This window comes from Musa acuminata, chromosome BXJ2-4 (assembly GCF_036884655.1).
Source record: "Musa acuminata AAA Group cultivar baxijiao chromosome BXJ2-4, Cavendish_Baxijiao_AAA, whole genome shotgun sequence".
Classification (NCBI taxonomy): domain Eukaryota; kingdom Viridiplantae; phylum Streptophyta; class Magnoliopsida; order Zingiberales; family Musaceae; genus Musa; species Musa acuminata.
Window position 1 is genome coordinate 37,604,715 of NC_088341.1, and position 25,455 is coordinate 37,630,169.

The 25,455-nt window shown below is 35.7% G+C and overlaps 1 protein-coding gene across 3 annotated transcripts; it reads right to left on the minus strand.

Moving 5' to 3' along the window:
* On the minus strand, positions 1 to 21,258 carry LOC135610687 (uncharacterized). 3 transcript variants are annotated; one of them, XM_065105503.1, is made up of 16 exons: positions 20,848 to 21,257; positions 19,388 to 19,563; positions 19,050 to 19,215; positions 18,831 to 18,883; positions 18,545 to 18,688; positions 16,701 to 16,805; positions 14,613 to 14,738; positions 14,330 to 14,527; positions 9,387 to 9,493; positions 9,037 to 9,199; positions 8,261 to 8,326; positions 6,094 to 6,187; positions 5,794 to 5,906; positions 4,349 to 4,419; positions 3,453 to 3,567; positions 1 to 602 (listed from the first exon to the last, which is right to left on the minus strand). In XM_065105503.1, the coding sequence occupies exons 1-16, from the start codon at positions 21,110 to 21,112 to the stop codon at positions 159 to 161; spliced, it is 2,406 nt and encodes an 801-aa protein (XP_064961575.1). In that variant the 5' UTR covers positions 21,113 to 21,257; the 3' UTR covers positions 1 to 158. The 3 variants fall into 3 exon arrangements, with proteins under 3 accessions (XP_064961575.1, XP_064961576.1, XP_064961577.1); XM_065105505.1 differs by having other exon boundaries at positions 421 to 602; positions 3,485 to 3,567; positions 20,848 to 21,258; XM_065105504.1 differs by lacking the exons at positions 18,831 to 18,883; positions 19,050 to 19,215 and having other exon boundaries at positions 20,848 to 21,258.
* Positions 21,259 to 25,455: the final 4,197 nt, after the last annotated feature.

Here is a 25,455-nt window from a genome sequence, read left to right on the forward strand (position 1 = left end):
TTGGTAAAATGTCAGTGTCCTTTTTCACATTGACTATTTCAATTTCTTGGCATTTCTACAATTTGTCATGTGTGTACAAAATAGCGATAACCGGACTATTTACAGCGCTCTCTATACAAAAATAAGCAATATTTGATCATTTCGATTATCCTAGTAGCTTATGACACCCCTGTGGCAAATCGTCTCGGTACAAAAGATGTTACATATGATTCTGACCAGTAAACTAGAAAACTATTCAATGCAAGTGCTGCAGCTGTCATAAAGATTGTTGAGAAACTCCAACACACCTTCAACATCAATATGGGATCTCGTCTTACATCATTCAGCTTCTTGTAATATATTACTTTTAGCCTTCGGTCTACTACGGCAGCTTGTAATAATGGCACAGAAAGCACAGATGACAGGCCTAGCATCGTCTCTTTCTGTTTGCTAGCTGCAAAAGTGTGCTCGTCGTATTGCTGATCACGTTGGCCTAATGCTCCATTTCCTCTAATAGCTTTCAACATCCATTGGAAGAAAACATCAGCAAGAGCAGCACTCAAATTTTTACGGAAGATAATTGCTTCTTTAGAAATAAATGCTCGAGCCAAAGAAGTCGAATCCTGTTCAATGCAGTACAGTGTGTTAATATAATGCCATTGGAAAATCTGTTTAACTTTGGCAACAACACATCAAGGCCAACAAATTAGCACAGGCACTTTAGAGTGCATTACAAGTTGAAAATTTACAAGTGGCATCGGCATGACTTTGATAAATAATCAGACACCTGGACATGAGAAATTTAAAGTTCAGAGCAATTCCTACTGATAAAATAGTTGTGGGCATCACTTGTGCATTTGACCAATATTTCTTTAGCTCAACAATGATGTTCTCCACATAATGAAGCACAAAATGAGTTCTCTTACAGTCTTACTGTTCCTTACACTCTAAAATTCCCACCTCATGGCCACTTTATTGATTTCATGATGCCAAATAGACTTCATTATAATATAATTTATCTTTTGTCTTACTTGTCTATCTTTAGATAGCTGCTCATTGTCTGCTTTCTTGGTCACAGAGGACACACAACATGGAGATGAGCAAAAGATGGGTTGCACAAGGGACATCTGTCCCTACTAGTAAACCACTTCATCCAGGCAACCAGTATGCAAACATGCTGAGCTCACTGCCTCAGAGCCATGCATTTAGACCAGTCAAGAAACTAAAATTTTAAACCCTAATCTATCAGGCCTGTTAACCTAAAATAAAATTGAACCAGGTGATAAGCTGACAAGTTAACGAGCAATAACTTGTTTACTGAATCAGACTGTGTGAAAAGCCCTATTCCTTGTGCTGATTCAAGCCCGACCAAGGGTACATATTGGTTTTGGCAAAATTTGAAACCACAAAAACATGTACAGAGAAGACATGAGACGTGTCAGTCATAGTGGTGTTAATCCATCTCAATTTAGTGAACTTTATATTATGCAGCAGCCTAGTAGAAACAGTGCTCATTAGCTAGGTAGGAGAACTATTATTTGACAATGGCAGTTGTGAATTAGGCAAGAGTGCTACCATGAGGCAATCAGCCCCTGCCTAGCCCCATGGCAGGGGGTGGGGTTTGCGGGCAGGGTTCAACGGTTTCTTGAGATCTTTTAGTAAGAGGCCAACTTCAAACTTTTTGATCTCAATATCATGGTATTTCCCTCAGAATGCCAAACTGGCTAGGATCCACTCTTACAACAAAGACCATAAGAGAAAAAGAGGGATATAGGAAAGACAATTATGAAATGGTTCATTAACTGCATCCCTTCACATGTAGTCTCAAAGGTGTCCTCTATATGATATTGACGAGAAATATGTTGATGAGCAGTTCAACGAAATCTGCACACTTATCAAGTCTCACAAAATTCAGTCAGATGGTATGCCCCTTATATGCAATAGTTAGTCTGGCTTCACTAGATGAGCATCATAACTTCTGTCTATAGTAAAAGTAGGATCATCTTCAAAAGTCCATGGATACATCATGACATCATGTCAAACTCAAGATCTGGTGGAGATTGTAATTGATAAAATTATAGAATTCTATGGAGTTTTGCTGATGATTGATGCTAATAGACACACATTTGCATCATTTATAGATGCTATATGTAACTCATTACATAGACTTAATAATGGACAATAGTGATATCTGACTAGTGAGGATGACAGTGACAAAGGCACATTAAATCATGCATTTATAATAATCACCAGGTACATGCATTGACGAAGAGATCCACACAGAAAACTCCTATGGCTTGGTGAAATTCAGATTTGTTATTTCACCTCTTCAAATTTTATCCAATAGAAAATGACTAGACCTAAGGTCATGTATGCATCGAGTGATTGGGCTAGCTACATTTTGTTGGCTCATCCAAAAAAATGATTGTAGAGGAGTACATTTTGTCCTCCAGATTTGGGATTCGATGAACATCATTATCACCATTGAGCCATTGAATATATTCCTTCACTGAATTGACATTAAAAAGATGCTACAGATGAGCTCCATGTATCGCCGTCTATGCCCTGCCAAGAAGGAGCTTCGGGAGGCACTCCATATAGACCTAAGGTCATGCACGAATCGAGTGATTGGGCTAGCTACATTTGCTGGCACATCCAAAAAAAAGACTGTAGAGGAGTACATTTTGTCCTCCAGATTTGAGATACGATGAACATCATTATCACCATTAAGCCATTGAATATATTCCTTCACTGAATTGACATTCAAAATATGCTACAGATGAGCTCCATATATCTCTGTATATCCCCTACAATGAGAAATCTGAACCCTTCCTTATTTGTATCATTTATTAGAGATGAAACACTCTGATGTCTGAAGATTTTGATATAGCATGTAAAATAAATAATAGTTTTATTGTCTTTCAACTTGGTTTAGTTATAGACTTATAGTCCATATGTTTTTGTTGGCCTTATGAAGGTTAGCATCTTAATCCTTATAATAGAATTGGTACAACCTGGCTACTGATACAGGAAACGGAACCCAACTAAAAAATTACTATGGCAAAAAATTCAAAGAAAGTAAAAACACCAACTCAATCTACTCATATACTAATTCAATAAAAAAAAAGCATCAACATAATGATTGCTCATGCACGGGCATGAGAAAAACTGTTTGTTTCTCACCTTGTAACTATTTCGATTTAAAATCCCTCCTTACATCACATAAGTAGCATATAGGTAACTATTTCCATCTTAAAATCTTGCCTATACATGCCCCCTTGGCTTTAATACGATCGTGCACATAAGGGAGTTGACTGTTGACCAAGTTGTTACATTATTTGTTAATGAATTGACCTTTCAGGTTAATAGCAGTAGTAAATAGAACGTATAACATGAGGTACAAAATCGAAAGTCAGATAACTAGATAATTCTTGCTTGAGCCAGAATGTAAGTGTTTAGCTGGAAGTACGTACTGCAATCATTAGAATTCTTCTGAAAACAGCACCATCCTTTGAGGATAATAGCCTCAAAATGAGGTTTGCAGTTTCAAAGACATCCTCTCTGACACTTTGCCCATAGGAGGAAGATCTGTCAGTCATCACATAAGATGTTAAAGGATTGTAAAGAAAAAAAAAAATCAAGAAACACATTGTGACATTAAACAGCCTGATCCAAGTATTGATTAGCCAACAGACTGAAAATGATTAATCTGCACTCAAACGATACAATCAGATTTTAAAATCCTGTTTCATCCCACAATTCACTCAACATATCAACTCAAATGTATTCATCCACCATTTACATAATGATCTAATGAACTCCTAATGGAACCAAATTTTATTTTCATGGATTGTCTTCGTGAAACATGCTGTTTGATGTGTTTTTATCATATTTACTTTGATTGCAGTAAAGGAACCAAAATATGCTCTATAAGTACCATGGGTCGGCTGATTTATGCATTCAGATCATTTGAATTTGATTTGAACATCAGATAACTTCTTAGAATGAGTTAAGCCAACACTGAACACACTAACACACCTAAGACTCTCATTGTCAATACAAGTCACCTTTCCTCTACAGCCATACCACTGCCAAAGGCAGCCAATCATTTTTATAGAAGTGAAAAGTGGAGAATCTTGATTACTATAGTTATAAAACATCAAAATGTTCATATCCTTTTCTTCGAAAGTAAGAAAATGAAGCATCATTCATTTTTTGGGCAGGCATGTATTATCAAAATACAAAGGATATTCCTCAAACTGACGGGAAACTAAAAACAAGTCATTGCCATATTCCTGCTGCTTTATTTAAAAGAATTAGTACCAAAAAGGATCATTTTAGTAGAGGAATAAGAGTAATCATATATTACCTCACGTTACCCAGCCTAAGAAAAAGCAAAATCCGCTGCCATTGCAACTCCCTCCTTTTGTTGAAGACAACCTAAAAAGTAAGTGTAAAAGATAACCCCATCTAAAATTAAGACTATCAACTATAGTATATTAGATAACACCATTGTAAATGTATATATCTCTTACAGTTATTACACTGCATAATTATACAACAACAATAAAACCGTAAATCCCAACTATTTGGGGTCGACTACATGGATCTTTTGTCACCATTGAGATCTGTAAAAAGTCATATATTTAGTTAATTTTAAAGTACTTAAGTCTTTAATTATAGTCTCCATTAAGGTTTTAGATCTTCCTCTATCTCTCCTCGTACCACTAGCATTTATAGTACTTAAATATTTATTTATAATTTCTATTATATTGCATAATTATGATGATAAGTGGAACTCAATTAATTTTCAGTATGGGTTTCTTTACAAAAAAAAGAGATAAGCATATGTTTTGTGCAATATAAAGAGCTACATAAAATCTTTAAAATAATGCATGTAGCACATATCAAGACTTTATTTGAACCGGAAGTACCAATCTAAAGAAAAATAAAAATTATACCGAAGAGAGTTCCAGAAATAGCAACTTGGAAGAACATTTGAGTCATCAATTTGATCATTGTGAAGAGAACAAAATAAAAGCATAAAATTATATTTCCAGAGGAATACAAACTAATAGAACAACTGACCCACATGTAGGAACTAAAAGTCATCAATTAGAACATGATCGACTACGTACAAGCTTCTTTTGTGTTGATTATCCCTAGTACTATGTATTGTGTGTCAGTACACTGTAATGGACCAGACCCATTAGTCCAGTTCAAGATTACAATACTTGGAGTCACATGCCATGAAACTATGGAATCAACAGTCAGCACCAATGCCAATCTTCCTGTCCCCCGATTCATAAAAAGGGACTAGGATACCAAGCTTTTGTGTCGACAAGATTTAAATTTTTCTACCTTTCTTCTTTTAAATGGAAAGGTGGATCCTTGGTGCCATGATGTGTTGGCTTCTATGTGACACGAGTGTCACAGTTTGAGTTGCAAAATCAATCCATCCACTATCAAAGATAACGCTCTGTACCTTGACCTTCGTAAGTGGGAGCCTCATAAACCAGGCCACTCTTTAGGTTGGGGGAAGGTGATTTCCAAGATAGATCTTATATTGAACCCCTTAGCTGAATATGAGTACTTTATTTAATTACCCTCTTTAATTTGTTCCATCATGCGCCATTAGCACATCTATGTCAGCAAATTATTGGCATAGAGGGTTCCAGTCATGACAAGCCAGGAGCACATTATGGCAAATTTGTTATTGCTTATGATAACACCACATGTTGACAAGTATCTGAATCTGCAATAAAGAAAATTCAAGAGTTGCATCAATGTAGTTAACTTTGTGAAAATACATACCGAATACAATATTTTTCTTGTAGCAGCTGAATTATCATGTAGAAGTTTCCTTGCGACATAATTGTAAGCAGCTTGAAATGTCTTAAAATTTCGATCTGCTGCCAGTGCCAAACCTGATGACAGGCATGAGTATAGAATATCTTTCAGGAAAACTAAACAAAGCATGATATCTAAGCAAATTCTGTTCATGCATTTGGCAGTGATTAAGTGCCCACATATCTGGATGTGCGTGTACATATGCATCTGAATGCAACATCCAAATAAAGATTCCATAAATAACATTCAAATAGGAAAGTTAACCTTCAAAGGATGCCAAAGAGCGCAAGACCAGTGTAAAGTATGGTGGCATACGAAACTGGTATTTGAGTGCTACGGACCAAATTTTACCAAGAACCTGCAACAGGTATGGCAATTGCCCATATAATAGTCAAAATATTTGCATTTAAGTTGAAAAATATAAGTATATTATTCATATCACAAATCCAAATAATAATAAGAATGGGCCCGTAGATTTGTAGAACTTGCCAACATTAAATGACTAATTAAACATAGTGAACTTTTAACAAAAATTACATTTCACTTTGACAAACAATGTATAATCAATTATAAATTATCCTAGAGCAACAGATATTTCTAGGACTACCAGATATATTATGCAATTAAAATTACCTAAAAGATTCAGTTCTGTTAATTCACATGAAAAAAAATGAAAAATCTGAAAAACTGAAGATGAATCAAATGTTTTAGTCTTTTAGGTGCCTTTTGAGGATATCTGTGTAGTATGTCAAAAAGGGATATGTCCAGCAAGATCCAGAATATGGAGTAAAGGAAACTTATCACTTCCAAAGGAAGCAAAATAAAGAAAAAAAAAACATTTATCATGAGGTATTATCCAGTTGGAGTAAAGCTGTAAAGCACACTTATACCAGTTCAGTGTCGGACTACTAAATATTATCTGGTATGTACCAATCCGGGATGGTATTCTGAACCATGGCAAGCAAAGGGTAGAAAATAAAGTTGATGCATACCTCCTTTCTAATAGAAAAGATGGAGCTCTTTGCTCTGAACCAGAAAAAGACATTTTTTCTATGAAAACCATTACTTTTGCTTATGATATCTATCAACCTACCTATAATAGTCCTAAGTGAGATGTTCCTATGATTTTTCCTCATAGAGATGCATTCACATGACCATGACTATCATATCATGCCACCGTGCCATAGCAGAACCTATGATTATCAACCACATGAGCATACATGGGATGATAATACACCTGTGTAATTAGAAGTGGTAATCTATGCACTTTCTAACATTTCAAATTTTGGGCATCTAGGTGGCCTCAGTCTCAAAGAACCAATGATCTAATATCCACAAGAATATCTCATGTGTCAGCAACAAGTCAAACTGATTAGCTAGTTAACATGGCATGAAGAGGGTCTATACTGCCACCAGAACCCAATAGTATGGAAAGGCATATTCATCTGACAGGAGAGAGCCCTTTCCTTTCAATTGAGTTGGCTAGCCCCCCACTCTATCACATAAAGGACACTTCCCTAGATTGGTATAAAGTCTAAAGTTTCAAATATTGACTGAACTACTACATAATCAGGCATCCTTAGACTGGCATAAAGTTCAAAAGTTTCAAATATTGATTGTACTACATGTTGATCGAAAATTATCGATGCCAATACCAGTACATATACAATTTTTTTATTATTTTATTCAATGATACAGGAACAATATAGTTCAGTCAGTATATTGCCTAATATACTAGAACTGTAGTGATTCAATAAGTTACTGAAACGGATACCAGATCACTATTTAAAACCTCCACAAATTATAGTTTTTGTACCATGATGGTAAAATTGGAATTCAAAACCATTCAAGGTAATAGCACACAACTCATAAACCAGCCAAAAGTAGATCCTTTTAATTGGAAATTTGATAATACATATGGTGGTTGTCACTTGTGCGCCTAGAATAAAATTATTCTTTCCATGTCACCTTTTATCTACTTTGACTTCTTCCAGCTCACATTAAAGCTAATCGAGACTATGTCTATGGACCAAATTATACCTACCAAGTTTTCATTTACTAAATGACTTTTGATTGTCAATCTTCCGCTAATTGTTGGAAGTCCTTAGTTGCCTGATCAGCTGATTTCACTAAACAGATGGCTTGCATGTTAACAACGATGGTGGGTATGCACTCCTCCCAGCTGAAGTACAAGAATGTACAACTGAGCATTAATTTAGTCTCCTTATGCTCTTAGATTGGAAGTTAGTGTCTTCAAGTGTGTTTGTGGAGCCTAGGTTAATATGATAGTACAAAAGAATGGTCACAATCCTTACAGATAAAATAGCAGCAATCAACTAAAGTTCATCATTGAATAATCAAGTTAAAAGATGATAAAAACCCCAATTCCATCAGACAATATGAAAGAAAATAATAACAATAAGCTACTTACTCGACTAAACTTGATGTCAGGAATTCCATTGACGAAAACTACCTCACCTAAGGCCTCTTCCAAGTCCTGAATATTAATTCAATTATTAGAGATAAAATACATCCAAGTTTACTATGAAAAAGGTAGTGTAGTTGGCAGACAAGATCTCCTGCAGCCCATAAATTATCAGCTGATGTGAACTTTTGTTACCACTTGATGGTACAATACTATGTGCAAGCCTGAAAATGACCTATATCATATTTTAGTCCAGTAACAAGTGATATTGTCTCAGCACTTGTCAAGGATTTCACCATGCTACATAATAATGATTAACCAACCTTGTAAGTTGTAACTATTTATCAAGACATTTTATGGAAGCAGAAATATACAAAGTGAGAATTGTATGAAGCACATTCAATTGTCGTTGTCATTACTAAGTCTTTCTCCCTGGAAGCAAGTAACTTTCAGTAGCTTAAGTCGAGCTGCCAATTGCTCAATGGAAAATTATTCATGTTGCATAAGTGACATTTTTTCTACATGGAAAGAATGAACCTTAAGAATACAATATAGAGCAACATCTTTTATTTAGGGATCTCCTTTCCTCCTCACATCTGCAGCTTAAATAAAATGATCACCTCCAAATGTTTTCCTTTCTCTTTAAATACTATCCCTCTTGTGAAACATCAATTACATTATGAAGAGAATTATTGTATGACATACATGTCTCCTTTTAGAACATTTTTAAAATGTTTTATATAAAACATCAGAAAATGAATTGTGGGTCATTAATGGCGTACCATTGTTACACGACGAAGGTTGGTTTCTGGCCTTACAATATCCATTTCCATCAAATCATAGACAAGTGCATTCCAGTCTGCATTAGATATGTGAACTATGGAGGCAAGCATAGCAAGCTGATGTTTCTTCTCCATCCGGCAAAGCAAACCAAAATCAAGAAACCTAGAAAGGTCATACGCATGTTAAGCAAAGAAAATAAGCAAAAGAACTCAGATAAAAGCAGAGAAACAGCTAAGTCTTTCTGAGATGAACTACCTTGCCTGTAGACAGCAAATATGAAAATCGTACTGCTGATAAGAATTGAAACAATCAATTATTTGTCTCATAATAGAAACTAATTTTGACATACCCAATATGCCCATCAGGTGTGTAACACAAATTCCCTGGATGTGGGTCAGCATGCAATAGGCCTGTGTCAAGAAGTTGAATTAATGTTGCATCCACGCCTTTCTTGACCTACAGTTTAAACATACATATAACGACAAGATAAATGGTAAAGCAAAAGTCCATCTCTTAATTTAACATCTTGATATAAAGTAAATAGAATTTACATGTTCTATAACAAAGAATAAAGCAACAGAAATACTATTCTATCACACATTAACTAGAACACATATTTTGACCAGGCGAGCAACTCAAAGCCACAGTTGCATTAGCGTGTACTTGCCTAATGTGTGGCGAAAACATATATTTTAGCAAAATATGAGCAAAATATATATCAACAAGAAAAATAGTCATTTTTTTCTGATCTAAGCACAGCTATTTAGGAGGAAAAAATTACCCTCACAAGCCTAATGTGTGGGGGACATAAGTGTAGCCCACATCAAGGACTGTCTTGATGCATCGATCAGTGGTATCGGTCCATGGGCGAATCCGTACATACTAGTATTGACGTATTGTGCCAGTATGTCGGTACATATTGGTTTTTGGGGAAAAGTCTAAAGAATGATCATAAATTAAAAAAAATCATTTTCTAGAGTTTTTTTACATAATTTATTGGTATAAAAATTGTAGGTTATAAAAAGGAAATTTTGAATTTATCTTTTCGAATCCGTAGAGGAACCACTTTGTCGCACAGGCCTCTATCGAAGGAAGTAAATCATTCGATTAAGAACTTTAATCACAAGCGAGAGTATGAAAAAGGGTAAGAATGAGGACATGAGTGAGAGCGAGTGAAAGAGGGGGAGGGAGGGGGATTGACAGCTCCAAAAGAAGCCCAATTGTCAATTTGACCATTCGGGTCAAACTAGACCTGATTTGGGTTGCAACAGTCAAATTATGATAGGTACCAACCAGTATCAATTGATATCAGGACAAGAGTTGACTGTATTGGCCAATACATACCCGAATCGACTGATACCAGACCATATTTCAGCGTACTATCCAAAACAAGCTAGCCCATATACCGATCAGCTGGAGAACCCATATATACCGTTCATTTCGTGTCATTTTGGTCAGTACGTTAAACCTTGGCCAAAGTCTCAGATTTTTGACAGGCATTTCCGGGATGATTTACCCAACTAAATAGCCTTTTCAGTCCAGTTTAGCCTCATGAGCATAGTTTGCCTTACCGATCTATAACAATGTACAGATTGGCTATCGGTATAGTATGTATCGAGCCAAACCGATATACTAAAACATGGAACGATGAGGCATATCGACATACCGGTATATATTACCCATACTGGTCCCCTATCAAATCAGTATGTACTGCCAGTACCAAGCGGTAAGCCACGATATGACGAACTTTGCTCATGAGATCCTATAACATTTAAATACAGGTAATCTGAACAAAATTTACAAGCATATAAGAAGGGTTAAATGAATAAAAGAACATTTCCTACTTAATTACCAAAAGTTTCTTATAGCAGAATGTCAAAGCTGCATATTTCTATCAAATACTACAATTTACTGCAATTAATCATTCCTACAAGGTTTACATAGTATTTTCAGAGGTAATAACCCTACTAAATAGCCTTTTCATTCTGAGATGTGCCTTACATGATTCAATACCATGTAAAAGCAGGAAATATGAACCCACAAGCACCATAGGAGAGTTAAATAAATAAGATAAAATTTCTTACTTACCTTAAGTATTTAAAGTTCCATACAAGAGAATGTCAAAGCTGCATATTTCTAATTAACTATTATAGTTTGCTGCAAGTAACCATACTTACAAGAAAGGTCTTCAATTTCGAATACCGAACCCATGCCAGTCCATGGGACCAATATGGGTCAAGTCCATTTTGGTGTACCAATACATGGTACACTAGCATGTCGGCAGTACAAAGAAAGGGGGGGGTAGAAGAGAAGAGGGAACTAAGAAGAAGAAGAAGAAGAATAGGATGAGAGGAAGAGGAGAGGAGGCCATGGAGAAGAACAGGAGGAGAAGTCGGTGTAGCAAAGGAGGATGACGAGGAGGGGAAGAAGAGTACCCCCAGCATGTGGTGCAGGTTGCAAGAAGCAATGGGGGAGGGGGATATGGATTTTAGGTTAATGGCTCTAGACCAGGCAGTAATCCCTGTTCATAAACCTTGTATCGCACATTAACTGTCTGAAAATTGGGTGGTTCACATATTGGGTCATGCTCAGACCAGTAAACACTTGTTGGTAGGTACAACACCGGTCATTACATATTGACCAGGATGAAATTGCATTCCTTGCCTACAAGGTTTAACTTCGAAACTACAGCACAATTCCAGACTAGTACCAGTTAACCTTGGATCCATCTGAAATTAGAGCATAACTTGATAACACAACTTTGAATTTTGGTTTAATATTCGTTCTGACACCTTGTTAGATCAATATGAAATCGGTATATTAAGCAGTATATTAACTTGTACCATCCAAATTGCTGAAAAAATTTATATACAATTTTATACCAAATAGTATTGAGCTATATAGTGCAAATTTGATTCTTCGTATGGAGCAGCTTGACTAGTATTTGAAACATTGCTTATTACCTGCAATCTTCTTTCCCTTTCTTTTTGTCTGCTTAGCTATTTCTAATCAATAAATTAATTGTCAATGTACTCCAATCAAACTTTAAGATCTAACAAAACCTTTTAACACAATTGAAAACTTTTGTTAACAGAAAAATACTCCCAATAGCTTGTCTTAAGGTCCCAATTATTACACCAATATATCAATCAAAGTTCGTCATACCGTGGCATACCGCTCTATCACGGACAAAATTGTAAACGGAGTGTTTGATGTAATGCTCATGTATGTCTGTGTCTTTCGATTTTGTTCATACTTTGTACAGTATGTAAAAGGCTGACAGCAGACTAAGCAGCCCCATTTTGATTGGTTTTGGTGGCCATCTTAGGCTTGCAAACAAAGGTTATATCATGTGGGCACTAAAGGGGATCTCGGTCTATAGTGGACCATTTTAGGCGATCGTTCAGAGCTTGTGAAGTCTATGGTTGTAATTTGTATTAGCTATAAAGTGTTTGCTGAAATGGTTGCTTGTGGATCCCGAGTAAAACGCTTTCTCTAACTCGTTTTTTCTTTTGTAGGTCCTAAGGGACCATAGGAGGTTTCGGGGAAGCTGACCTTTGCAGATGGACATGCAAGAGTGCCGCACAACTTAAGGCAAAATCAACTAAGTTCGTGATAGCTCGGCATGGGCGATACATACCAGTCTGACAGGGGACCGGTATTGGTAGTACATCGGAACACCCCCATATACCATGTGTCGGTATACTCGGTACGGCTTAGTACAGCTTGGTACATACTATAGCAACAGCTGGTCGGTACACTGGTACGGACTGGTAAGGCGAACCATGATATCAACTCCCCCTAGCTCCTTCATTTAATCACTCCATAACCCCAATGTGCATATCATCATAATAGCACACAAGTGGATTTAATTTTAACACTTTTTGACCTTTGTCCCCACTTTCTTTTACCGAGGTAAAAACCACCGAGTCATTTGATAGTATAGATGCTTTTCTTCAACAAAGCAACACCAACAAAAGATTTGTTCCTAGGTTGACCAATTAAACTAGTGACTAACAATGCTATGTTATTTCTGTGTTTTTTATGATTAAGTTAAACTATAGTTAACTTTTAATTTGCGTAATACGATTCTATTATTGTGATTTTCAATTTTATTGTTAGATTATTTACTTGATCAATCATGATTCCTCAATCTAATCCACCAAATCCATCAATCCCAATCCTCTCATGGCTAATACATCTTGATCTCAATAATGATCTAACCAGGAAACTTCTTTTTGCTCAAACTGGTACGTCGCCACTGGTAAATTGGTCCAAGCGTGAACCATATGCGAATGACCCATCTCAAGTGGTTTGCTCTAGTCTATATTAAAGAATTTGCCCACTGTCTCCACCACTACCTATATCCCCACCGCCCAGTGGAGGCAATCACCCACTGTCATCCATCGTCGATTAGAAATGCTCCTCTACTTCTCCTATGACTCCTCTTCCTCCTCCTACTCCTGCTCTTCCTCCACTGCCCCATCTTCTTCTTTCCTCTTCCTCCTCCAATGTCTCCTCTTCCACCTCTTCCTTCTTTTTCCTCTTCATCCACCACCTTCTCTTTTTCGTTCCTCTTCCTCCTCTTCTTCCATTGCCTCCTCTTCCTCCTTCCTCCACCTCTTCCTCCAGCACTTCCTCTTCTTCCTTCCTCTTCCTCTTTCTCCTTCTTCCTCCTTCTCTTCCTTCACCACCACCTCTTCCTTCCTCTTCTTCTTTCTCTTCAAGTCTTCGGTACACAAGTACCGGTTGGTATATACCAGTCCAGCCAAGGACCCATCCTATATCCTGGTACAAGATTGCAATCATTGGCTCTAACAAACTATTCTTGTAACCAACTCATGCAAGCCCTCCAAGAGCTACTTACTAAATTGGCCTCTATAGGCTAGTCAAGAGCCCTTGGGTGTGCATAAAAAGATCACTAAAAGCAATTTGAGAATGACCTCATGCAGGTATCTATGTCATTCTAGACAAATTCATGACATAATCAAGTCCAAGTTCCCACTGAGTTCAGATGCTAGCTAAAAAAATAGATACAATGTGTGAGAACAGTAGAAAGGTTCCAAGAAGACAAATGGAGACAAATTCAAGCTTCCAGTGGTCCATAATACTAGAGTTAGTTAATGAATGCAATTCAGAAAGTTAACAGTCTAGAAAAAGAATGCCCAAGACCTATGCTTTGTGGAAAAAAACACGGTTAAGCAATTAAAAGTTCTTTTTTTCACATGTTAAAAAAGGCCAGTCAGTCGACAAGTAACAATTAGTATTCAAGAACTACTTGTTAGTACATACCAGATCTAAAAGTTGCACTTTTGTGTCCAATGTTTGCATTTCCAAGTACTGACCATTCTCCTGGACAAGTTCCTTGGATTGAACAAGCAACTCATTCGGATTTTTACCGTTTAGCCACTCCATAGTGAGAACTCTCTTGCTGGTTAATTTCATAAACACCTTTGGGACCAACATAAATGAATACTGTGAATGAACTTCCTGCCCATAAAGACACAAAATCATCACATGGGGCAGTTTTGAAAAACATAAAATTACTCCTCAGCAAGTTCAACCCTTTGAGTACCATAAATTCAGTAGCATTTGCTGCTTCTCTTGTGTAGTCCAATTCACCAACTAAACCTTTACCAAGCTCATCAGCATAGAGGCAAAGATCACTCTTTCGTTTTGCTATCTTCCTTAACAACGCTAGCTGCAACATGTAAAAGGTGTAACAAATACACGATATATCATATGTTACCAATTTAAGCACATTTAGGAACATTAGTGTTAAGAATATAGACGAGCTTACGACAGCAACTCATAATATGAGATAAAGAAAGTAAGCATCATGAGTGTAGTCACAAGTAATCCAATAATTATCATCTCTCACGCAATGAACGATATTTATTGAAAACAAACTGGTCAAGAATTTGAAAAACAACTCAAATCAACCTTGACCTGAAATAGAATAATTCCTCCACCACTAACAAGCTTAGAAAAGCAACTGATAGAGATCATAGGCAATAAGCATGATGTTGATGGTCTTCAGCAGCTAAGTCATTCATTCTCAAGTTATAAAATATAATAGAATGTCCTATAATATAATCTATTCTTGGCAAGCCAAAGAGGACTTGTTAGCTATTAAGTTCAGAGAAAGAAAAAATAATTCAACCTGAATTCAAATTTGACCTGCATTCAACCTTATATATAGATGTACTCATCTAAATCCTACCAAAAGGATTCAGGCTTCAGTACTATCGACTCAAAATCAGTTGTGGAGGATCTGTAGTCAAGATCAACTCCATCAAGCGTGATTTATGATACTTAAAAATTAAAATGTCTTATGGATAAAAATATAATGTATTTAGAAGTTTTCTAACATATACATTAAGAAGGGTAGAAAAACAAGCAGTTCTGATGTCATAAAACATGTTTTAAATCAACCAATCAAAAATATTTAGGCTATTTTGTCCATTGGTTTTGTTTTGATATGATGAATATGCACAATACATTCAAATTAAAGAATTTTTACTTCTAGGTCTTTTGATCATCATAAATTATGTTCAATCGAGCTAATATTGGTTATAAAGGCCCCAAGAATGTTTTCAAATTGATAGGACTAAAGCCTAAATTATAATATATGTTTATATATTATGCATCACTGCTTCTGAGTTTCCTTCCAACCAAAGTTTTAAGTAATAGTATTTGTATCCATAATGGAATCTAATTAGATGAGTACAACAAAATGGCCCATATCAACTGGTATGATACCAGATACAGTGCACCTAGGTACATTACATATATATGAAAGATATTAAAAATCATTTTATATATCTATATGAACCAATATAGTTATTACACTTAGATAAACCAATATGATACTAACCAGTATGATATGGCTGTGACTGGTATACATTGGTATTAGATACCATTCTTCCCACCCATTCTTGAGCCACTTCCTCAATTATCAAACATGACTAAAGGTCCATAACTCATTGCAAGGAACAAAACCAGCTGCCTGAACTTTAACAACCTGCTGGTAGCACTAGCCAACTTGCCCAACTCATCCAACTGTCATGTCTCCAAGCTGGTCTCCCTTATATCATCCCCATCATAGATAATCAACCTATTAATTATAGGCCCTATATTGCTCCCTGCTCACATTGTCACTAACAACCTATTTAACTCATCTTCTAGAGGAGGATAAACAAACAAACAAATGTATAAATAGAATACAAATGTGCAAACTCAACAATATCCTTAATCATCTGAGCTAAATTGGCAATTAAACTAGTACCAACTGTAAAGATGATGGAGAACAATATCTAAATGAAATATTTAAACTTACATGCAATTCATACTCAACTAGACATATCGACCAACAAAGAATATCTAAGTACCATACAAAATTGTGCTAAAAAAGCATTGGTGCCAAATCAAAGAATTGATAGCTTGAATCTATATATTAATGATTAATGGTAAATAATCCTTTATTAATTAGATTTCAGCAATCTGTTGCATTACAGAGAAGATGCAGATAAAACAAGTTTTGTTGCATGAAAAGAACTTGAAATATATCACTGCACAGATGCGTCTTGTCCACATAAGAAAGAAAGGAACAACAGAAGAATTGTGTAAGTTCCAAAAATTGAAATGGGTTCCCAATACCAACCCCAAGACGTAAAATGTAGATATCTCGTGCAACCACATGAAGCAAGTTTGGAAGTTGGACCTTTACAGCAACAACGCTGCCATCAAGTGTACAGCCACGATAGACCTAAGTTGTATTTTCAAAAAACGGATAAGAAACTGTAGTGCAAGAATAATTATGTCTCTAATGAAATCAATAAGATCCTCGTCTTAAATATTGAACTTGATCCACAGCTAGAAGATAAGGTTTATCTACTAGTTAAACAGTCAATAAAAAAGAATGAAATGAATACAATTCCAAAGATGTTAACCGGAAAGCATATGAACAGGTCATAAATAAATCAAATTACGTATAACCCTTAGTAAGATTGTCATGCCCTAGATGGAAATAAAGCATGTACATGGTTGATGAGTAGCTCCTGTAAATGCACATCACTTACATTAGGGCAATATTAGAATACTGCTAACTAGAGCGAAAAGCATTAGAGAAGAAGAATCAAGAGGAGAACTTCCACGTCTCTTACAGAGAGAGAAGATCAAACATGTGGTGGCAATTCAAGAGGATCAGGTTTGGGTTGGATTGACCAGGAAGTAATCACCTTGAATCCAATTAATTCGAAGTTAGGTTAAAATTTCTAATACTTTACTAGGCATTTTCGGTTTCTGGTTAGACTCCAGTTAATTTCAGGTTATAGTTAATTTTAAAATATTTAAAAAATAGTTTTACGAAACATGTTATTTAAAACTAAGCCATTGAATCAATAAAATCTTCTATATTTTTTGGTTGAGTTAAAATCTCCAAGTGATTTTTACATAGTACATCTCATTTTCCAAATTCTATCATGCAACACACCTACTTTCCTAGATGTCTGTTGTACACTTCAACAGTGTTAGGTTTAAGTTTTCCTCTTTCTTTCCAACCAAATCGACTCTGGTTTGCTTGTCAAGTCCGAATCAATGGAAAAAGGACCTAGTTCAGCATTATTATTTGGAACTTCATAATTCTTATTTCAATCTGAGCACAATATTGTTCAGCGAATTGCACTGAAACAATCATTTTAGCAAAATCTTTGCCATAGTGTTTACAGATCATTTCTATTGAATATTTATGAAGTATTAACACTTAGTCAATAATTCTTAATAATTGCACTAGACTTTGCCAATCAGATTGACTTTGTGCTACTAGATATAACATCAAATTTATTGTGTATAATTAGCAATATATACTAATGAGATTTTTATCATCATTTTATAATTTTATTATATATGTATATTGTTTTAAGTTTTAACACAGTTTTACAGCTCAGAACTGCTCACAAGCCCTATGCATCATTCAATCGCAGCGTCCACATGTCTTATGCCGGTACTTCTCCTTTTCCTCCTCTTCGTCTCCTCATCCTCTTTCTCCACCAACTCCTTGTCCACCTCCTCTCCTCCACCTCCTCTCCTTTAATAGTCGGGATCTAATGTAAATTCAATACTTTCACTGGATTAATTGTGTGATTACCTCTGTCAAGGCAAAAGGGAGAAATAATGTACAAGATCTAAGAGTCACCATGATCATCAACAACAACAACAACAAACCGTAATGGGGTTACATGGATTATTTTCGCACCAATGAGTTAGCTCTATCTAGGGCAAAATCTTTAGTTTAATCAAGAGCAACCAATCTAAAAAAGACCCAAGAATCATGAATAACACAAAATCATTAAAGGATTACACAATTTATGTTTTTTGGTTGCCTTGTTTCATTCTGGGAAGATTTGAAGCAAATTTTTTTACACCTAGTTGACATTATTAGGTTAAATACTAATAATTATTACATACTTTGATAATAGACATAGGCAACATAAAACAAAGAACTACCTGCCCAAATGAAGCTGCAGCTACTGGATCTTCTGAAATGTAACTAAAGATTCTCTCTACAGGGCTTCCAAATTCATCCTCAATAATTTTCATTGCAACTGTCCGTGGGAAAGGAGGTACTTTGTCATGCAACTCAGATAGTGCCTGAGGTAAAGCAGGAAAAACATCATTCGTAGGTTTAAAACTATGCCCAAACAGATGTCTCGCTCAAACATGATCCACAGGGTTTCTGCTGAGATAAGGTAACAACATCAAGACATAAAAATACACATTACTCTTGACTGACTTTTGAAATATCTGAACCAATTATGTCTGGCCTTGTAGAGAGGGACTGCCCAACTGCATATGCAAGCAGAGATGATTAAATAGTAAATTTGGGATCCACCAACAAGAATGAAAAGGTTATTACAGTTCCAGCAGCATCCTAACAAAAATAATGTTATATATCATCTAGGCCACACTAAAAAATTTAATGTAAAAAATTTCCAAGAATTAGCTCTCTGACCTTTGACAAAAGTTGGACCAAGATTCAGCAATGACTCTTTAACAATCTGACCAATATGATATCGTGAACCATCAAAGCCGTCATTCAGGTTGGCTCTGTTCTTATTCAGATTGGAAATTTTTGAAGCTTGCAGTTTTATGGCAGCAGAGGCAAATGACAAGAAAACCTAAAATTGTAACACATTGCAAAATTGTAAATGTATGCTGAATAAAGTCATTCTAATAATTCTATATTGTTGTGCCTTTACTATCAAGGAAAGGTCACTTTTTTTTTCGCAAAGTGAATTATCACAGTCGCATCAATTTGATAAAAGAAATACAAAGTAGAACCTCCAATACCTCAGTAATTCGGAATGCCAGTATATGAGGTCGGCAACTAAAATAGAGTTCCACCTTTTCAGGGTCATAAATTTCAGGTAAAGGCATGAACAAAACTTTACAAGTGTCTTGCAAATGATTAGCATACACCTTCAAGGCCTCAAAATCAGCCATCATTAGGTCCAAACCAGATAGACCTGTCAAAAAATTTCCACATTGAGCTTAGTAAAGTATCAACTCAGTGAGAAAGATCAAGGCAATAAGGAAAAATGGCATCATGTTCTGCTAAAGAAGAAAAGAAAAACATATTCTAGTTCTATTTTGAGAGAATGTCCACCACAAAATATTGAACAAAAGAGGCAAAGGCATTCATGAGAACTACAACAGCAACATTAAGTAGATCATGTGGTCGGCACTAAGGAATGACATTTCACCTAAACCAATACGAACGGATGGTATCTACCGGTCCGAGCATCAACTGATATGCAGACCACTCCAATCCAGTTCGCCATGTAAAAGGAAAACCCTAATCATTTCCACTTCTTTAGCACACCGCCTCCACTTCTCACATAGTCGCGATCGACACCACTGTTTCTCACCTCAACTTTACACTGCAACCAATGCCTCTGCTTCTCACCGCAACTTCTCACTATGATTGATGCCTCCGTCTTCTCACCGCAATCAACACCTCCGCTTCTCACGCAGGCCACTATTGGCAACCTCCATTTGCCGCAACCTTGCTGCACAATGCCATCACGCACAATCTTTTGCCCTAATCACTTCTTGGGTATAGTGGTATACCTCTTCTCCTGTTCCTGTTCCTCCTCCTCCGCTATCTCCTCTTCTTCCTTCCTTCTCCCTCTTTTTCTTACTCTCCGGAATATCAATACACACCAATGTACTGACCCATGATACAGCGATATCGACTGATATGTCCTAGTTCAATAGATCATCAAAATGGGTCCAGCACCTAAAACGGCAATCCTTGATCGACACCACAGTCCAACTGCAACTCATGATGGTTTGGGTAGCTTCTCACATCCGAATAAAACCTGACAATCCCCCAAGATCACTCTTGTGAATCAACTCCCCTGCTTAGTACCGACCTTGTCAAGTCCCACTAAAAAAGGTCTCATGTCCACGGGCTCACCGAGAGCTCTTCGATCCCTCCGAATCCTATATTATCCTCCAGTTTTATTAACTTATGCATAGAACGGACTCCCCCAATTTAATAATGGGGATCCCCTAGCAAACCCACTGGCTTCCTAACTTGCAACGGACTTGAACTCTATCAAGGTTGACTCCATGACCCAACACATTGGCCGATCAGAATCTGCTTCTAACAATATACATTAAATCGAATGGGCACATCATAGTCATACAAAACTCCCGATATCCTCTCTACTCCAATCACTCACCCAGGGTTAACTAATAGCTATATTCAGCAGCAGAATTAAGATCGAGGAAGCGAAGGAAGATACCTGGCGGATGCGAAATCTTCGGCCACGCGGCAGGAGGGCGGCGCACGTCTTTGGCGCGGGGGTCTTCGAGGTTTCGGAGCCAGAGGAGGTTCCCTAGCGCATTGGAAAGCGGCCGGAGACGCTCCCGAAGAAAATCCCGGTCGTTCCGGAGCACCCGGAGCATGTTCCCCATCCCGCCCGATCCCTTATCTTTCCTCCCCTGCTTCGCCGCCCAGGTCGGGCGGACGGCCGCAGCGGAGACGGGCGGCCGAACGGCCGCCGTCATTACGAAAGGAGAAGGGGCGAAGAGCTCGGAAGGAAGTGTGGCGAGCGGCGCGATGGCGCCGTGGTCCGTTATCGCTGTGGCGATCGGAAGATTGACGACCACAAGTAGCAACGCGAACCAAATGAGGGACGGTCACAGTGGTTTGTGGCGGTCCTTCAGCCGTGCGAGTCGTGTAAGTTGCATTACTCGTAGGGGCTAATTGACATATTAGCCCTGTAATTAGTGTCCCTATATTTTTTTTTAATTATTTTTAGATCTTTATATTTTATAAAAATAAAATATTTAATTTTATTTTTTAATCAAGTTGTCGGTTTACGATATTTTTTTCGATAAAATCGATGACACGAAGAGAAACAATATTAAATATTTTACTTTCAAAAGAATCAGGATCCCAATATAATTTTTGAAAGTATAGGAATTATAATATTAAGGATAACTAATTAGTACTAGTCCTATACTAATAATATATATATATATTACTTTAAATATTTTTAAAATATTAATATTTTTTGTTTAAATTTGTTGGTTGATCATTTGTGCTTGGGGGATTATAGTGATGTAAATTGAATTTTTTATTTTCATGAGATCAAATCAATCTCATCAGCAATTAAACAAATAATTATTGAAAGGAATATCATGAAAGCTGAATTAGATGCATTATATACCACTTTGTTTGAAAGCCGAATAGGTATGTAATGTATTCGATCTTATCTTATTTTACTCACATCAATTCATTATGCAAGTGCTGTATTAGAATTTTGACAAAATGTATATGAATTTTAAGATAAGTAAACACATAAAAGAATTCATAGAAGTTGATTGGATTACATGATACCCAATTTATGGTACATTTCAAAAACTAAATGTGATCCGATCAATTATCTTATTAAAAACTTAAACGAGACTAAGTTCTTGAATCATTGAGAGATTGAATCTTTGTCTATAATAGCCTTCCAATAATGCGAACATCACATTTATAATAATCTTGTAAAAAAAATTAATATGATAATAATAAATTGATTAGTTGATCAAGAAATAAAATGGTGTACTTTGTGAAAGTACTACATTTCTCATGTGCTCTTTTACGTGGAGTGATGGTTTAATATAAAAACGTTGGTACAATGTTTTCTAACGAAATAACACTCTAAAAATTCATTATAAATGTTTCTAATATAGTTTATGTTCTATTAAAATTAATTATGAGGTCAAATTTCAATACTATGTTTAATGGAAAGGAGAAAATATGATAATATCAAATTTGGATGGTCTAACTCTGCTTCATAGCCACCCGATCATATTTAATCATTTAAGAGGACATGACCTTTTTTTTGAAGTATTAGTATTAGTAAATTTTGGCAAAAACTAAATAAACTAAGATAAGAATTAAAAAATATAAAAAATAGATCAAGATTTAAACAATATCCAAATAGGATATTATTTATATAATTAATATATAAGATAATAACAACGTGATAAGGGACCATTTGATCGATCGATCATTGGTGTGGTCCGTAGACTCACGAGGAATTATTCGTTTTAGACACGATTTTATCATTTCAGAGCTCGTAAGCTTTAGAAAACACCTTTAAAAATAAAAGAGTTAAGCCACTAATTCTCATACTCTTCAATCAATATGGAACTAAATGATATTATCAATATTTATTCCTGTACGAGAGCCAAAGGCTCATAACCTTGGGCCCTCATTCTAGCGCCAATCTGATAATAGATCATTTGATCGATCGATTATTGGTGTGGTCCGTAGATTCGTGAGGAATATACCTCTTTAGATGATGGACGTATATATATGATTTTATTCTTTTATAACTGGTGAGGTTTAAAAGGCGTTTCGGTAAATAAGAACCAATGAACTTACAAGCTCAACTAACATACGACTAAATGATGATATCAAGAATATTCTCAAAAAATTTCAAGAATATTTTCCTGTCTCGATACATATCTTATCGTTTAATGTCCCCACCATCTCTATCAACACAATGCGACCTATGATTATTTTATAATATCGAAGCCTTTCTTTCTAGACTCACCAAAGTTAATGCATGGAGTTGGGTTTCCATCAAGTGTTCCTGGAAACCGAAGCGTGAGACATGCGCTTTGACTTGATGGCATGACTTGCGTGGTTCTTTGTCCAAACACAGCTTATCAAATCGGTCATGACTTGCGTGGTTCATGCCATCAGTATGATTCACGTTTTGATTCAGACTGCCGGATCTACCTGCGAGCCAATTGTTGGTTTAGTTGCATTTTCTCGAGTATGATTCATGGTTTTTATTATCTGATAGATGTAGAGAATTTGAGAGAACTTCTTGGAACTCGTGAGAGCGTATATATCGATCGAGCTATTTAAAACTATGTTTTTCTTAATGTTAAGAAAAGGATAAATTCAAAACAATCTAACTTTTTATATTTTTCTAGAAGAGCATGTTTTTTGTTTATATTTCTATGGAACATCTATTATTTCTTAAGAGATGAAATTATCTTTGATCTATGTCTTATTGATCGTTGCCACCATCCCATCGTGATCATCTCTGCTAATAGGGTGGAGACAAAGAGACAAAGTCAAAGGCAAAGGCAAAGACGAAGACGATCATAATCAATCGTGCATAAACAAAAAATAATCTAATTGTTTAGAAAATAAAAAGTATTTTATCAGAACTATCGTGATAAGAGAAAGATAAATATATTTAATCGACTCCGTCTATGTTATCGATCTTAATCTAACGATGAAGAAGATTTGACCCGTCAAGGTTTAATCTTTTGATATCAGAACAACGATAAGAGAATGTGAGAGAGAAGGATCAATAGAGAGAGAAAGGATAAATAGTCAAAGCATCATCAAGGAAGGAAGAAGCTATGCCTAACCGTGACACCGCGTGTTTTACGTCGATGCGTTCGTGAATCAGGCGGCTCAAGCTGCCCCTACTGCAGTCCTGACGAAGACGCAAGAAGTCCGATGATGAGACGGCAACGTTGGGTCGATCATCATCCCTCGTTCTGGTTGGACTTGGATGTAATGTCTACATCTGATGTGATATCTCATTTAAATGTGTCGATTACGAAGTAAATCAAATTTGGACTGTAGGATTCAAACTCAAATCTTATAGGAATATACGTATCAATCGATCAAATTAGAATTCAATTAGAAATAAATTCAAGAACATAAAATAGATATAAATCCAATTTAATCAAGTGATTATTTCTCAAGAACAAAAGGTATTAGAAAAAGGATCCAATCTTCTATTAAACTCTAACAGAAGGGAAAAAAAAAGAGATCAAATTGTACTTTTAATACCATAAAATAGAAGGAAAAACAATAACAAAAATTAGGTAGATGTAAGAACAGGAAGATCCAAACAAAAACCTGATATGCTTCTGCGGTTGCCACTGTCCTCGAATTGACCAGAGAACACCTCCTCCTGCGTTCTTCTCGTGTTTGTTAAAATGGCGACAAGAGCTTAGAAGCCATCCGTGGCGGAAGATTCCAGGAATGGGGCGCGTCCGTCGCTTCGCAGCGCGGAATATTCTGCTCGCGTTGTAATGTTATCTTGTGACGAGTGACTGTAGGGAAACGAGAGAAGGATGGGAGGTTATAGATCACAATTAACGTAGCAAAGGATGGGAGGATACAGAGTGATTGTCCCAAAAAAAAAAAAACATATTTTCAGTCATAAAATTTAAAATAATAAAAATATTATCATTAACAGTTAATAATTTTAATTTTTAAGTTTTCCATCGAAACTTAGTTGAAAAACTAATTTTAATTTTAATTTTTTCATCGATGATATAAAATATAAAATAAATAAATAATCAAATGAGACGAAGATCAAAGAGGAGAGGAGATTAATTTAACATTTTCAATATTTGTGATGAAGGATGATATCTTCGATATGTCTATAATAATTCAGAAGATATCATATTTTAAATTAGTCAGAATCAACCTAAATAAATTCATATTTTGAATCAATCGAAGAGATTAATTTGAAATATATATCTTCTTTGTGTGGATTCTCAAAAAAAAATTTCTTTTTAATTTTTTCTTTAAAAAAATCCTCTTTTGTTAATTATAATATTTTTTACTGTATTGTAATATTTTTTTAGTAAAACACTATAACACAATGATATATAGTGTCTTACAAAATTAATATAAAAGTTTTATATCTTTATGTTATTAAAAATATTATAATATGATATAATATTATAATATTTTTTAATATTATAATATGATATAAATATTATAATACTACAGTTAGAGAATTCTAGAAATAGGATATTTTTCAAAAAAAAAAAAAAGAAAGAGAGGGTTTTCTTGAAATTCTCCAATTGAT